General features: G+C 44.9%; 1 protein-coding gene across 2 annotated transcripts; it reads right to left on the bottom strand.

Moving 5' to 3' along the window:
- Window positions 1-8,400: 8,400 nt before the first annotated feature.
- On the bottom strand, window positions 8,401-14,784 carry yy1b (YY1 transcription factor b). Of its 2 annotated transcripts, none has more exons than XM_068577208.1 (5): window positions 13,980-14,784; window positions 12,253-12,415; window positions 11,337-11,397; window positions 10,729-10,887; window positions 8,401-9,638 (listed from the first exon to the last, which is right to left on the bottom strand). In XM_068577208.1, exons 1-5 carry the CDS (start codon window positions 14,587-14,589, stop codon window positions 9,456-9,458), a joined length of 1,176 nt encoding a protein of 391 aa, XP_068433309.1. In that variant the 5' UTR covers window positions 14,590-14,784; the 3' UTR covers window positions 8,401-9,455. The 2 variants fall into 2 exon arrangements, with proteins under 2 accessions (XP_068433309.1, XP_068433310.1); XM_068577209.1 differs by having other exon boundaries at window positions 12,253-12,403; window positions 13,980-14,782.
- Between the last annotated feature and the right edge of the window lie 303 nt (window positions 14,785-15,087).

Genomic DNA, 15,087 nt, shown 5'->3' with positions numbered 1-15,087 from the left:
TGGTGGTCGGATGCGGCCTGATTGATTTTGATATCCATGCGCTGGCATGAGTCTCTCGGCATCTCTACCCTCAAACCCGTTAAGACGATGAGAGACATGCCTTCATCGCTGTCACGCGCACTGCCAGGATTCAAACACTTTTATTCAATAGTTCTCGCTCATTAGGGGGTGATTGAAACGCTGAGGAGCTTGGCCCGAACCTCGGTTTTCGGTCTTTGTCGAGAGCCAGAGGTGTGTGTTAATAATAGATGCATTGCTGGGGAGAGAGAAGGGGAAGGGGGGGAGAGAGGAGGAGAGGAGGCGAAGCAGAGAGGAGTAGATGGAAGGTTTTGTGAAACAAATACGGCGACGAGGGTAGGAGGCGGCGAGGCGAGGGGTGAGGAGGGAAGAAATGGAGAGGGAGCGAGAGGTGGCTGAGAAGAAAGCGAGGCAGCTCAGAGACGGAGGAAGGGAGACGAGAGGAAGAGGGCACGGGGAGTGAGAGAGAGAGAGAATGGAGAGCGAAACAGAACGAGCAGTGCAGGAGACGGAGAAAAGAGCATCCTTTGTAAGCCAGCCGTGCAGCCTCTGGCTCTTCGGTATTCAGTGCACCTTCACAAAGGGGGTGAGAGGAGGAGGAGGGAGGAAAAGGAGAAAGAGGCTGCGGCGGTGGCGGCGGCGGGGTGAGTGCGGGTGAGAGGCCTCGGCCCGGAGGTCTGGCAACGAGCAGAGCGGCGCGAGACCCCGCGGCCACGTCCGAACCGCACGACGAGCCCGGCCCGCTTTCCATACCCCTGATGATGTGTTCCCTGGCCTTTTCGTCTAGCCGGCTTCCTCCACTCAACACCATCTTGCCCCCCCTCCCTCATCCCCCCTCTTCTCTTATGTCTTGCATCATGCTGACTCACTCCTCTGCTCCTGAGAAACAACCTCCCTCCACCCCTCCAGCCCTCCAGCACTGGCCCACTTGAGAGCTGCACCTGCCAATCTCTCTGCGATGGCCGACCCGCCTTTCTGCAAACAAACACACCGGCCGATCCCTCATCAGTCCGTGCTGATTCGATATGCTGCTCAAATGCCACCGGGGTCAGAGTGACCGTCAGAAGCAGTTTTGATTACCCCCCCTCCTTTCCCTCCTCTCTCCCTCCTCCCCTCTCCTCCCTCCCTTCAATAGCGGCGTCACTGTTCTGCTGATTAAATCCATTTCATGCTGTCACCGCTAATGGGCTTTTCATTCCTTTGCGTGAGTTACACCATATAGGCTCCGACAAGACGAGTCCCTTTACGGAAAGCACTTAAACCAACATGGCCTCCGACGGCACTATCGTCCGCTTTTTAATGACAATCACATTACATCGGGGCACTGATGTGTCTAATTTGTGGTCAATTGTCTTATTTAAAGAGATCGTTGGGCCTTATATCATCCGACCGAAGAGCCTATTAAAATCACATTTCAGAGAGGGGGGGGAAGACGAAGGCTCGATCTAAGAGGGCCGGGGCCCTTCAACAAGTGTGTTAGCACCTTTCGCTCTCTCCGCGCCGGCAGCTCCGCGTTTCATTATCTCGGCGCAGCAGGAGGCCGTCTTAGTCGGAGACACGCATGAGACATTGTTCCCCTGGCAAGCATTATCCCTGGGAGTACATGGAGAGGGAGCCTGGGGCGAGATAAAAACCCCAAACGCCACTGATATCCCTCTCGAGGGGGGGGGCATAGGGTAAAATATGCACAGGCAATTCCAAAGAGTATGCATTATTGAGAAGAGTAAATGGGTCCAGGACGAACATCGCGGCTCATTAATAGTGAATGTGATTACTGTTTCTGGGAAAACAGCAGTCTGGGCAAAAGGGGGGAGATAATTGAAATGGTCAAATCTAAACTAAAGACTTACTTGTTTACGCGACGACCGCTTCTGTCTCGTCGAAAACGTTGCGATTAAAGCCGATAACTGATTCTAGATAGTGCTGCTGACTCTGCAGATTTCAAAAGGGGTTTAGGAAAGGAGTCATTCATTTTTTATGATCTCAGCCTTTGAGTCAACATGTGCTTCAATTACCAACAGGAGTCTTGACAAAGCCGAGACAGGAAACGAGCGAGCTGCTGCTTCTTCTTCTTCTTCTTGAAATCCCAGTAGAACGAGTCGGATGAGTGAAGGTCACACAGCGAGGGGTGCAGACTGAGTGACTCTCGCTGAGTGACTCAGCATCGCAGACGCCAGATTTGGTTTGACTTGAACCCCGATTATCGGTCTCTCTCTCCGTCTCTCTCTCTCTCTCTCCCATGCCGCAACGAACAGATGCTTTCCTGTCCTTCCTTCTCCTCTCTATTGCGCCTCCCCACCTTCCAGTTACACATGCTCCAGGGTGATGGACGACAAAGAGGCCGGCTGCAGTTTACACCAGACATACCAGGCACCATTAGGAACCATTTTCTGCCCATTTGCCTGATAGCTGCTATCGCTTATAGAAGTGATTTGCTCCGTCTGTACGCTCCTCCTCCTCCCCCCCAATGATGGATCTCCCATTGATTTGCCCGGCGTCTGAGACCTCTCAGAGAACAGTGCAGCGAGCAAACGTGTCAGTCAGCTCCCAACTATCTATCAGCTGCTGGTGAAGAGGAAGAGGAGGAGGAGGAGGAGGAGGAGGGGAGGGGACAGTTTAAGCCTCTTTAAGGCTCCCATTCACTGTGACTTACTAAAAGTGCTTATGCTAATCTTGTTATCGCTTCAGGCTTCTGGTAATGGAGGACGGGGAGGCCGCCCGGGAGGTCGTCGGGGCCACGTTATCTCGCTCACCCATCACAGAAGTGCTCCGAACCGCCGCATCTTAACGCGTGCATGTGAGCACTCCAGTTGTCCACTGCTGGATCATCAGAGAGAGAGAGAGAGAGAAAGAAAGAGATAAATCTGCATGGCTTCAGGGATTTTATAACCAGCTCACACCAGGATCATGAATCGACTGTGTTTCTCTGTGCTAATCTTATTTATTGCACACTGTGATCGCATCTGAGGGTGCTTGCTGAGTTGAGATATCAAACCACGGTGCCACATTCAACTTGAATTTCACGCTAATTGGGCACACAAAGTGCACACGCTGACACACACACACACACACACACACACACACAAACACACACACAGGGGGGATATGGACGCGGGAGCAACGTTGCCGTGGCCCCTCACAGCTCCTGTTTGATCAGCTGTCCCCCCGCTGCAGCCGAAGGGGACACACGGCCACTGCGGGTAAAAGATTGATAATGTCAGGTAGCTCTTCATAAACAGAGCTTTAAAAGGTCTCTTGATCCGACTGCGACCACGTTTCTTTGCAGCGCGGGACCCGCAGGCCGGTCGGTGATTCTGAATGTAGATGCTCTTCGCTCTTTTGAAGAGAGTTCACCTTCAGTGACCTTGCGCGACGAAGCGGGGACGTGACGAGGATCACGTAATGAGGCGTTAATCAAATAAAGGTCGATTCGTGATTGACGTCTGGCGGCGGACGAGGGGACAGAGAGGGAGGGTGGGGGAGGGGGGGGCGAGACAGGTGGAGATATTGTGAGAGACAGCGCAGTGCAACCCTCACACAATCTGGCCCAAACAGCACAGCAGCTGTTTATTTAGCACTGAATTGACCAACTTAAAGACAACGTGAGTGATCACATCTTGGCCATTGAGACTGGAGGACGCAGACAAGTGGCAATGCAGGAGAGCCCGACATGGCCTGATACATAGCATGTCAAATGCAACATGACACAAATAATGCATCCGCTCGCATTTTGTCGTTTGCAAGCCAGCATTCTTTTCTGGCTAATCTGACCCGCAATCCTCTGCAGAAAATGACTTCTCTCTTGACTTATTCCCTCAGTAAACCTCAGTAAATAGTCATATTAGGTTTGGATTTAGCTCAAAACTCTCTTATGTCACTTCTAGTTGCGGAGAAAACCAACATGGCGACGGCCAAAAACCAAGATGGCGACGGCCAAAATGCAGAACTTAAAAAAAGTTGTTGACAAGCCAATGGGTGACGTTACTGTGTATACAATTACTTATTTTATAAAGTTAATTTAGTAGCCAGATTCACATGCTGGCTTGCACACCGAAACACAATCGCATGCAGGATGTTTTGGTAATTGTGGCATATTTTTGACGAACTAAGTATTTGGACAGACCAAATCTTTTTTTTCTGGCTCACTAACGACTCTGACTCTATGTTGTAGAGCTATAGGAACCGAGGAGCAGGAGATGCTTCACTGCAGCCTGAACAAACGCAGGAGAAGCTCTTCACCAAATTAAAACTGAGCCTCCAAGAACCCGACACGCTCTCAGACTTCAAAGCCCTCATTATTATAATGTGCGATATTATAGGGCTGCAACTGATGATTATTTTCATTGGTGATTAACCTGTTGATAATGGGGAAGGGAGTATTTAAAGCCTTTACTTAGTTTAAAATAGAAATACGACAACGTACAAGTACTCTGTTACAAGTCAAAGTCTTGCGTTCATAATGATACTAATACACAAATACAAGCAGAGCGATGTACTTGTGTATTAAATGGAGTAGTACTTGTTCGGCAGTATAAATCGGCCCATTTGAGGCCTTTTAAAAACGCCCCAAATATTAAAGAGATTTCTATATATTATTTATAATGATAAATTTTCTTGCATGATAAATGACCGTAATAATGAATCCATTAATGATTTGATGGTGATTATTGTGTATATTTGATAGAATATTGTAATGTGCAGACCATTTGTTGTCTGTATTTCCATTCTGAACCATCACACTGAGATTGTGCACCGTGTGCAACTCACTTTGGCAACGGTGCAGTTAATTACAGCCGTCCCAACGAAGCCAATATGACAAAGAGAGAGAGAGAGAGAGAGAGAGAGAGAGAGAGAGAGAGAGAGAGAGAGAGAGAGAGAGAGAGAGAGAAGATGAGAGAGGGGACCGGTGTGGAGAGATGAAATTTTGGAAACTGAAGCGGAGGAAAGAGGGAACGGCAGTCTATATATAGGTAGAGACAGACAAAGAGAGAGAGGGAGAGAGAGAGAGAGAGAGAGAGAGAGAGAGAGAGAGAGAGAGAGCTCTGATAAGGAGAACAGAGGTGAAAAAGAGGCTGAGACACAGAGAGATAAATTACAACCTATGCTGCTCTCCGCTGTGACACCTCGACAAACAAAGACACAAATAAAAAAACCCGACCGGCTCGACATTTTAAAGCGTTCAAAGTCGAGTTCGCAGATGTGCAACGAGGTGTTGAACGCGGTGCCGAGAGTCTGCTGGTGTGAAGCGATGCTGACAGGGTGGAGCGCTGTGCTCCACGTCCTGGTATTCAGGGGGTATCTCAGCCTCTCTCTCTCGCTCTCTCTCTCTCTCTCTCTCACTCACATGCTCTCACTCTCTCCTCTGTTACCTTGGCAACATATTTTCTGCTTGGAAATAGCATCTCTCGCTGTGCCCACTGCAAAAAAAAAAGGAGAGAAAAAAGGCTGGCACTTCAAGAGATTTAAACGAGTCTCGAACAGATTTAACTTACAGACCTGCAGATTGGAAAGAATTGAGTTGTGTCGTTCTGCCTCTGCATCAAATTGGTCGTGTGACGGAGCGACGGAGGACTTCCATTATATATATATATATATATATATATATATATATATATATATATATATATATATAAGCCACTGATGGGCTTTCGCTATATGTACCCAAGGATGTAGAGGAATCTACAAAGTTTGTGCAATTTCGTCCTCGCAGAATGGAGTTTACTCTGTCTATAAAGATAGTTTTATGCAATTTAATGCTCTGTGTTTTCAGATGGATTTGCATCGAATATGAAACCTGCGCTCTCGACAAGCAGAGCACACGTGAGAGAAAGATTCTCGGCTGAGGTGTTATTAACCCGTTGAAAACTGTGGAAACAATTATGTCTCCAGACCTCCTTTTTCTCTGTGCTTGAGCTGTTGTAGGAACCCAAATTAATTCCAATACTTGTGTTTATTGTATGTATTTGTTCAGCAAAGTCTTGTAAAAAATGTATATCTGTCAAAAAAAATTACTTTGAAAAAGATGTTTTGATCGTAACCATGAACATCCAGCATGATATGAGCCAGATTCCCCCAAAAATGCCTCCTGGAGCGTCAATAAGACACCTTTTTGTAAAAGTTAGGACCTAAAGAATCAGAATCTGCAACAAAAATCACAATAAAACAAAGTATTGGCCTGTTAGGGAGGAGTTTCAGTCAAGAAACTGTGTCGTTTAGTTCAAAAATGGGAAAAACTACATATTTTATGCCAAAGGATTGTCTGAATGGGGCATGCTGGGACTTAAAATGGGAGCGGAGGATTTTTGCACACGGTTTCCAAAAGGTTAAGGAAGGTAAAATAAATAATGAAGCACATGAGTGTTTGATTTGTGAGGATTTTCTTGATTTGGTCTCCACTCACAGATGAAGGGGGTTTTAGGAACCGTGCATGGGCATCTCACTGCCGAGGCCGCCCGCCATGCTGCTGCCGTTGTTTGCTTGAGAGAGAGAGAGAGAGAGAGAGAGAGAGAGAGAGAGAGAGAGAGAGAGAGAGAGAGAGAGAGAGAGAGAGAGACTAATGAAAGAAAACCCAGGCGTTGAGATTGAAGACGGACTCATTTTCCGCTGCAAATAAGCTCTGGTCTTACCGAAAGCAGAGAGAGAGAGAGAGAGAGAGAGAGAGAGAGAGAGAGAGAGAGAGAGAGAGAGAGAGATGGAATAACATCTTGGTAAACATGCAGCACAGAATTAAAAACAGGAAGACAACAAAAACACGAGTGCCTTGACTCCTGGGAGAGAGAAGCCATAATGAAATAAGCATCTGAAAGAGAGCAGGTGTTGGAGGCTTGACAGACTTCAGCTGCATAACAAGTAGCGCGTTTACTCTCCCATGCCTTTGTCAATCAAAACAACCAATCCCGTGGATAAATGCTCCCTTAGTATATATATATATAAAAAATATAAATATATATATATATATATATAAAGGACAGGGACTCTCAAGTGGAAATGTGCCTGAATCACCTCCACATGCACGTTGACTGAGTTGGTCTCAGTTAGAGGAAAAGAAGCTCCTGGTTCTGAATCTCAAGCAGCACATCTTTAAAAAAAAAAAAAAAAAAAAAGCCAATAAGACATCAAGAATGCACTGGAGCTAAATCAATGTATCGCCTAACCCGAAAAACACAAAGCAACACAGCTCCCTTTTGTTTTTCCTCTTGGATCATTAACGTGATAGACAACAAGCAAGGACTCAATAGAGAACTCCTCACACACACACACACACACACACACACACACACACAAAGAGAGAGAGGGGCTTGATGACATCGCTGTATCCAGCCCCTCTGGGATCAGCACCATGGACAGCACCGCCGTCGGGGCACTGCTGGTTGGCACCAGTAGGGGGCGGTACTGGGAGCTGGTCTGGAGTCCAGCAGCAGCCAGAGAGGACCAGGATTAGGCCAAAGAGCAGGATCTTAGCAGGACGCTGAGGTCGACAGTTGTGCTAATCCTGCTGGCGGAGCAGAAAGAGGGAATGGACTTATGTGGGAACTCAAAAAACTGCAAGTGTAGACCGGAGAAGGAAGGAAGGAAATCCCACCGAGCTGATGCAGCTTTGAGAAAGTCAGTTATCCTGAGTGAAAACATCAATGAAGACGGCTATATATACAGACAGAGAGAGAGAGAGAGAGAGAGAGAGAGACAGAGAGAGAGAGAGAGCGAGAGAGAGAAATTTTGTGAAGCTGAAGTTATATTTAAGCAATAGAAAAAGTGAGACTGACTGATTTCAGAACATCGAATAGTCAAACACATCACGATTAATAACAAGATGGTCGCTTGTGATGAGTCAGATTAAAGGTCATAGTTAGCCCTTGGATATAGTGACACTGCATTGCTTCTGGTTTTTAGACCGGAGCCTCCATGTGATGTGAATATTAACGTCACTGCTCTGGAAGAGCAAAGACTCATCATGACATCTATTGATCGGATCGTTACTTATATTAGAACTATAAAAACCCTCCAATATAAGCAACATAAAAAAAGAAAACACCCTGGTGGTAAAAGTGCATGTTTTAGCAAGTATTAAAAATAAAAGCCCTCATTGAGCAGAACGTCCCCCGTCTGTTATATTACTAAATTATGGGATAATTAGCGCTGATGCAACGTCAGCAGTGCTTTAATGCTGCAGCTGACCTGCTGGAGGGGGAGATAACTTTAACTGCTTCATATACTGGGCATAACAATCCATAATAATTACAAGATCTTCTCTTTTAAATGTAGAATTATAATCTGTAAAGCAACGAGTAACATATTTTTAAACTAATTGTTTTTAATCAATTTGTTTTTCAGCTGTAAATCACTTCTTAGTAAGTTAAATGATAAACCTTATGCTGCGTTAAAAACGTGCCAAAACATTTATTTCAGACGGTAAGAACAAGCAGGGTGAAGAATACGTTGATAACAAAATCAATCAAGAAGATGCACTTAATGAAAGCTTTGGTATATTTTAACAAGGTTGGAATGAGCCGTTTTTATTGTGGGCAGTTGAGATACATGTGTGTAAATATTAACAAAAAGAAGTTAATGGTTGACGTCTGTACATTACATTCTAACAAAACAAAAAAGAAGTGATGGTCTCGCAGTCGATTCAACGTACGCGCCGGATTATTTAACCGAGACTCGCTGGGTAACATTTTACTCGTTCATCTGTGTAAAGACAGTTCATAGAAAATAGAAAGCAACTTCATGACTAAAAGTTTAATTGGTTAACACTTTAAATCACACCTCTATCTATGTCTACGTAATTTCAATACAGCCATACAATACAAGTATACACGGTTATTGTGTGGTTAGAGAAAAATACAACCAAAGAGGGTATGGAAATGCAAACATACAGCTGTTTTTAAACTTCTCACACGTGTGAAACGGGTCTTTTTTTTATGCATCAGCGGTATGATCTCAAAATGCACGAGGGGCTTAGGGGGGGAAGAAATAATCACTTTTTTTTTTTACTAAACATAGCCTGAGACAAGTGTACAATATGCACGCTCGTGTGAAAATAAAAGCTATGTGAGGAAATAAAAAATACTAATAGGCTGCTGCTTCTCTGCTCGCTCTGGTAAAAATAGGTCTCTGATGTTTGTCCATGAGTTCCATCTTCTGGCAGCCGAGTGCCACTGGAGAACCGGGAGGGGAGGGGGGGCTGTGTTGGCCGGGGCTTTGGGGAATAGTCACTGTGTTCCTCATCCAATGTGACCGCGGAAGAAAGGGAACGCAGGAAAAACGAGCTGAATTTCAGTGTTCCTAAGTCTTTTGAAATCTGTCTGATTTTTTCCCCCCTCGTATAAATCAATAAGTCTTTTCATTCCGGTTTCAGGTGTGACGCCGGGATGCTTTTTCTTCTTCTCCATCATCATTTTTTCGTCTTTGTGTCTCGACGCTGCTGGATGGGAATCTCATTGGTTATTTTTGGCTTTGGCGTGTGTGAGGATGTGAGACTTCAGGTTGGTCGACTGCGCGAACTTCTTATTGCAGCCGTCGAACGGGCAGACGTAGGGCCGGTCGCCGGTGTGGATCCGCACGTGCGTGCGCAGGTTGAAGTCCAGAGAGAACCGCTTCCCGCAGCCTTCGAAGGTGCACTAAAAGAAACGAGAGGAGCGAGGGGAGGGCGGAGAGTCAGTCTTTAGGATGAGTCATACCGTGCGTGACATCCAATTTAAAAGGGCTTAATTTGACTATTTGTTACACCTCTGCCTAAACGGTGATTGTCCAATCACAGCGGAGAGAGTGTCTGTCAAGCTTTGGATTTCCCCCGACATGGGGAAGTGGAGTCATGAGAATGACACTGTGCATTTCAAGAGCTTGGAGGTTTGTTTTTTTTAATCTTCCCAAAAACCAGAAGACACAAGATGAGCGCAAGGAACGGACTTGAACAGTGTGTTTAGCAGCTCTGGAGGCGGGAAACGTAGAACTGTTTAGCAAACTCTGTGACTACACCGACACCAGCAACCACGCTTTGGATAATAAACAAACTACTTTGAGTTTTTACAGGTTATGTATACAAAGTTTAATAAATAAAAAAGCACAATCAGTGTAGTGTTTCCACACTGTGGCGAAGTTTTTCCCAAATATAAGAAGTTACGTGTCAGATGTGTTCAACCAACTCACGAAGAACCGTGTTAAAAATGAGCAGCGAAAACATACAAATGTGATTGAAATATGTCAGAAATACAACCAATCCTCACCAAAAGTCTGACAAACACTTTCTATTTTATTAAATGCAGAAATCCACACTGACTGTAATGGAAGTTTGGTTTCATTTCCTGTTCTTCTACTCTTACGTGGTTTCATTTCAGCATATTGTAATGTGTATCTATCAACACCGATACTGGCATTGAAAAGATGCAGCTTTTTAATATGATAGTATGATTTTTAAAGCACTTTCTCTATTAAAAAAGGGAGACTTATCCGACTGCTTATATTCATGTGCAGTGCTACAAGAAGTTGAGGATGTAACACATTTAGAAGTCTTGACATGTGAATCGTAGTCGCATCGTGAGGCCAGTGAAGATTCACACCTCCGGTACTTGATGGGTGACATCACTTCGCTTGAATTGGACATTAAACTGTGATGGGCTTATGTGCTTAAAATGTAAAAAATAGTGCAAGTGAATCTGTGCGTGGGGGTGTGTGGGTATGTGTGTGTGTAAAGTTAGTCCAGATGCCGACCTGGAAGGGTTTCTCCCCCGTGTGAACGAGTTGGTGACGTTTGAGTTTGGAGCTCTCGACGAACGCCTTGCCGCACTCGGCGCAGACGTGCACGCGGGGCCCGTGGGTGTGGAGGTGCTTCCTCATGGCCGAGTTGTCCCTGAACATCTTTGTGCAGCCCTGGAGAACAAAAAAAAAGGAAGTGCGGCGCAGCGTTAAACGAGTAAATAAAGTACAATGTTATTTGCAGCAGATTTGAAAAAGCGGTGCACCAAAAGAAAAAAACTGTTTTGTTTAATTTAATCCTGAAAAGAAGTGGATTTGCGTCTATTCTCCCCTGAAATTGAAGCACATTGTGAACCGCTTCCCCACTCAAATGGCAGACTGCTCACACAGTGAATAATCCTTTACATTAGCTAAACATGTAGAGTTCAGATAAGGTTTGATTGCTTTTGTAAGTACATGAAAATCAATACACTCGAGTGCTTTCTTCACTCTTAAATAACCTTTACAGGAATATTCAATTACTCAGAAAGCAACAAAGCAACAATGTCAGACTATTAAACCCATCAGGAACTATTTTTCTTGTGGCAGGAAGGATCATTTGGGGACGACATCCTCAGACTCACTTTATGGGGGCAAGCTATCGTCCGGGGAGCATCGTCCTCTTTGACTTTCCTGGGCTTCATCCTGATTCGGGAAAAGTTAAAAAAGGGGAACATGTTTACACGTTTTGAACTCAATTTGATTACATTTTTAAACTAAAAAACCCTACAAAAAACAGACATGTTACAAAGTCTTTCCTTCTTTTTTTTTACACAAGCGCCTGTGTTATCTTCCAGTCCAGTTTGAATGTTCATTTGTTTTAGTTAATCAATAGCCAGTATGAGCGACGGTGGAAACATACATCGCTTGACATTTCAACTTGAGATGTAAACATGTTGACAGAAAAGGTGACGCACACAGTGAAGACTGTACAGTTATTATGGGCAATTATTTCATAATGCCCACTCACTATACACATTGTCTGGTTTCTTCATGTAACTAGCCTGCTATCCGTGCAGCTGACATTTCACAGGCTGCTCGTTTCAAATGACCACAAAACTGGAACGAATAATAAGCAATGACACACACAAACACACAACACTTTCTTCTGGTCTACTTCAGCCCACCAACAATGGTATTATCCCTAATAAATATTATACACAGAGCTTACTCAAAGTGTTTGCATTAACATTCAACTTTGTACTTCCGTTCTCTCATTTATATTTGTACTACAATTATAGATTTTCATTACATCCAATCATCACAATATACATTGTATTATTGTGTAATTTGGGACAAATAAAAGCTTCAGATCTTCAGAAAATTCCAATAAATACAAACAAAAAAAGCCATGACGGACTCAAAACATATATCGGAACATCTGATAATTGTGTTGAGGGCCTGATATTACTTTTGCACATGAATCCAGAATTTGTGGTGTGTTTATATTTGGGAGCAAGGGATGCAGAGACCAACAATAACACACACACACTCACTCACCTGGCGAACTCGGCCAGCTGTTTGGGGTCTGACAGGTCGATCCCCGGGATGCCACCAGGGGGCAGCTTCTTCCCCGTCATGTACTCCGAGTAGTCCGGAGGGGAGTTCTCCCCGACGATCTGCTCCTCCACCACTGACTCATGGTCAATGTCTTTATTGTCATCTAGGAATACATTACAGAGACTGAACCGATAACACAACGCTGTTCCCTGGCAACAAGCCTGAGGGAGGGCAAACACACCTGCAGCTCTGAAGTTACACCTGGAGTCACGGTGTGAATTGTGTCTCGTTCTATTGCTCTGGTTTTTCTTGTTATGCACTTTTTTACTAAGTCAAATTCCTTGTTTGTGTCACGTACTTGGCAATAAACTGTCCTGTTTATTGTTGCATAAAAACAACACTTTGCAATTATACTGTTAACACATAAAAATGCTAATGTTACCTTGCTTAACGTAAATAAAGATAAATAGTACAGTGTGCACATAAATCTAAAGCATGATTTGCACGTGTAATTCTAAAATCCACATAATTTTGCACGTTGTTACTTTGAAAATTATACTGTAAACATGCAAAAAATACGCATACTACCTTGCTAAAAGTAATACATATGAATATATATATATATATATATATATATATATATATATATATATATACACACATACACACACACACACACACACACATATATATATATATATATATATATATATATATATATATATATATACACACATATACACACATATATATACACACATACATATATATATATATATATATATATATATATATATATATATATATATATATATATAACGTACAAATCATATAAATCTAAAGCCTGATTTGCACATATGTAATCCTAACATTGACTCCACATCATTGTTGCACGTTGTTACTTTGCAAATGATACTATAAAACATGTAAACATGCTAATATTACCTCGCTAAAAGTAATATATATACACACAAGTAGTCCGGGAAATAACAAGTTGTGCAACTGCATCTAAAGCCTGAATTGCACATATGTATTCCTAATTTAAAGTGTCGTGAATAAAGCGAGCACGAAAACTATGTTTTTTAAACCTAATACAAAGCAATACAACAACCATATTTTCCCCCCAAAGCTGGTTGTGAAACTTAACCTGGAAAACCTCCTAAACTGACGGGTGAACACCTGGTCGGTGTCACGTTACACGCAGTACCGCCGCTCTGAGCGGAGGCAGTAGTTAGTCAGCCCGACTCAGAAGCGCCGCTGCCCGGCGAACAACCCGTAGCCGACCTGCTGAAAAGATCCACCGGATAACTTATCACCACACGTTAAAACGTTAAAAACCTTCTAACGTACGTACACGACCATCCGGCAGTTTTGCGGCCTGTAGATATTCAAACCAGCTGCCTGTCTGTCCGTTGACTCCCCCGCCTCCCCTCCCCCCCTCGCACCGCCGCCATCTCTGCCTGGCCGCGACTATCGCCATTTTTTCGGGGGCCGCCGCCATACTTACTAGTCTCGGGGAATATGGCGGCGCCCAGCAACACTTAAAACATGGCCTCCCTTCAAAACAAAAACATTTCCATACGACACGGTGGTGTTTTGTAGCGAGAATTCGCGTCAATATGTCGCCGTTCACGGCAGTGCGACGCACCGCTCCAGGAACTAGTCTGGTGCAGCAGGACAACGCCCTGCAACGAGGCCTCGTGTCACGGCTAAGAACGTTTACTTACCCGATGCCCACATTGTAACAGAAAACTCCCCCTCCAGTGTCTTTATCTGCACCTGCTTCTGTTCCCATTTCCTCCCGCCGGCCTCCGAGCCGCTCAAATAGCTCTTTTTGCCCGCTTTCTTGCCCCCGGTGCCGCCCGCGCGTCTCATCCGACCCACGGAGCTTTTCCCCGCCACAGTCACCAGAGTCTGTTCGATGTACTCGTCCTCCACCCCGGGAGCCGGCACCGGGATGAGGATCTGGTCCTCGAACCCGCTCCCGCCGTCATTGTGCATGTCAGAGTCATCCCCGCCGACCACCTCCTCCCGGGTCTGGACCAGGATCACCTCTTGGTGGTGGTGATGGTGATGGTGGTGGTGGTGGATCGAGTTGGGGTCGTCCGAGACCAGCGGCTGGAGCGCGATCATGGGCTGCCCGTCGTCGTCGTCGTCTTCATCGTCGTCTTCATCGTCGTCGTCGTCGTCTTCATCGTCGTCGTCGTCCCCGCCGACCACCGTGGTCTCGATGGTCTCCACGGGTATCGTTTCCACCTCTATCTCGTGAAGCTCCACGATCTCGGCCGGCATCTCCGAGCCGTCTGTCTCGATGTACAGCGTGTCTCCGGATGCCATATTGAAGTCCGCCAGCTTGCCTCTTTCATTCACGCCGTGTTGTGCTCCTTATTTTGGGGACCTCACAAACACACTCAAGCACACACACTCTCTCTCTCTCTCTCGTGCACACACACCCCCGGCTCTGCTCCTGCTGCTGTCTGTTCTCGCTCTTCCTCGATAACAACTCTCTTCGCTCAGTCCCACGCCAGTTCCCGTTCTCGTTACCACTAAGCTCGCCTGTACTGAAACATCGCGAGATGTTGGTGAACCCAGCGATAACTCAGTCAACAGTGCTGCTGGTGTTTTTTTGAGAAACTTTGTTGACATGAGGTTTTGATGTATTTGTCCCCAAAACACTCATTTGCACGTTTTATTTTAATACATATTAGGAGGAATATTACATAACTATAGTCAATACAGGGAACATCTGACCCAGTTATTATATCGATATTCTTTTAAATTATGGCTTTTATTTAAGCTTTATTTGTTGTCTGAATTATGTTTTCAATCCATAAC

This window comes from Clinocottus analis, unplaced genomic scaffold (genome assembly GCF_023055335.1).
Source record: "Clinocottus analis isolate CAN_PGR_092001 unplaced genomic scaffold, fCliAna1.0.p SCAF_15, whole genome shotgun sequence".
In the NCBI taxonomy this organism is placed as follows: Eukaryota; Metazoa; Chordata; class Actinopteri; order Perciformes; family Cottidae; genus Clinocottus; species Clinocottus analis.
Note: the sequence above shows the minus strand (reverse complement) of the source record. Positions and strands in the feature narration are given on the sequence as shown.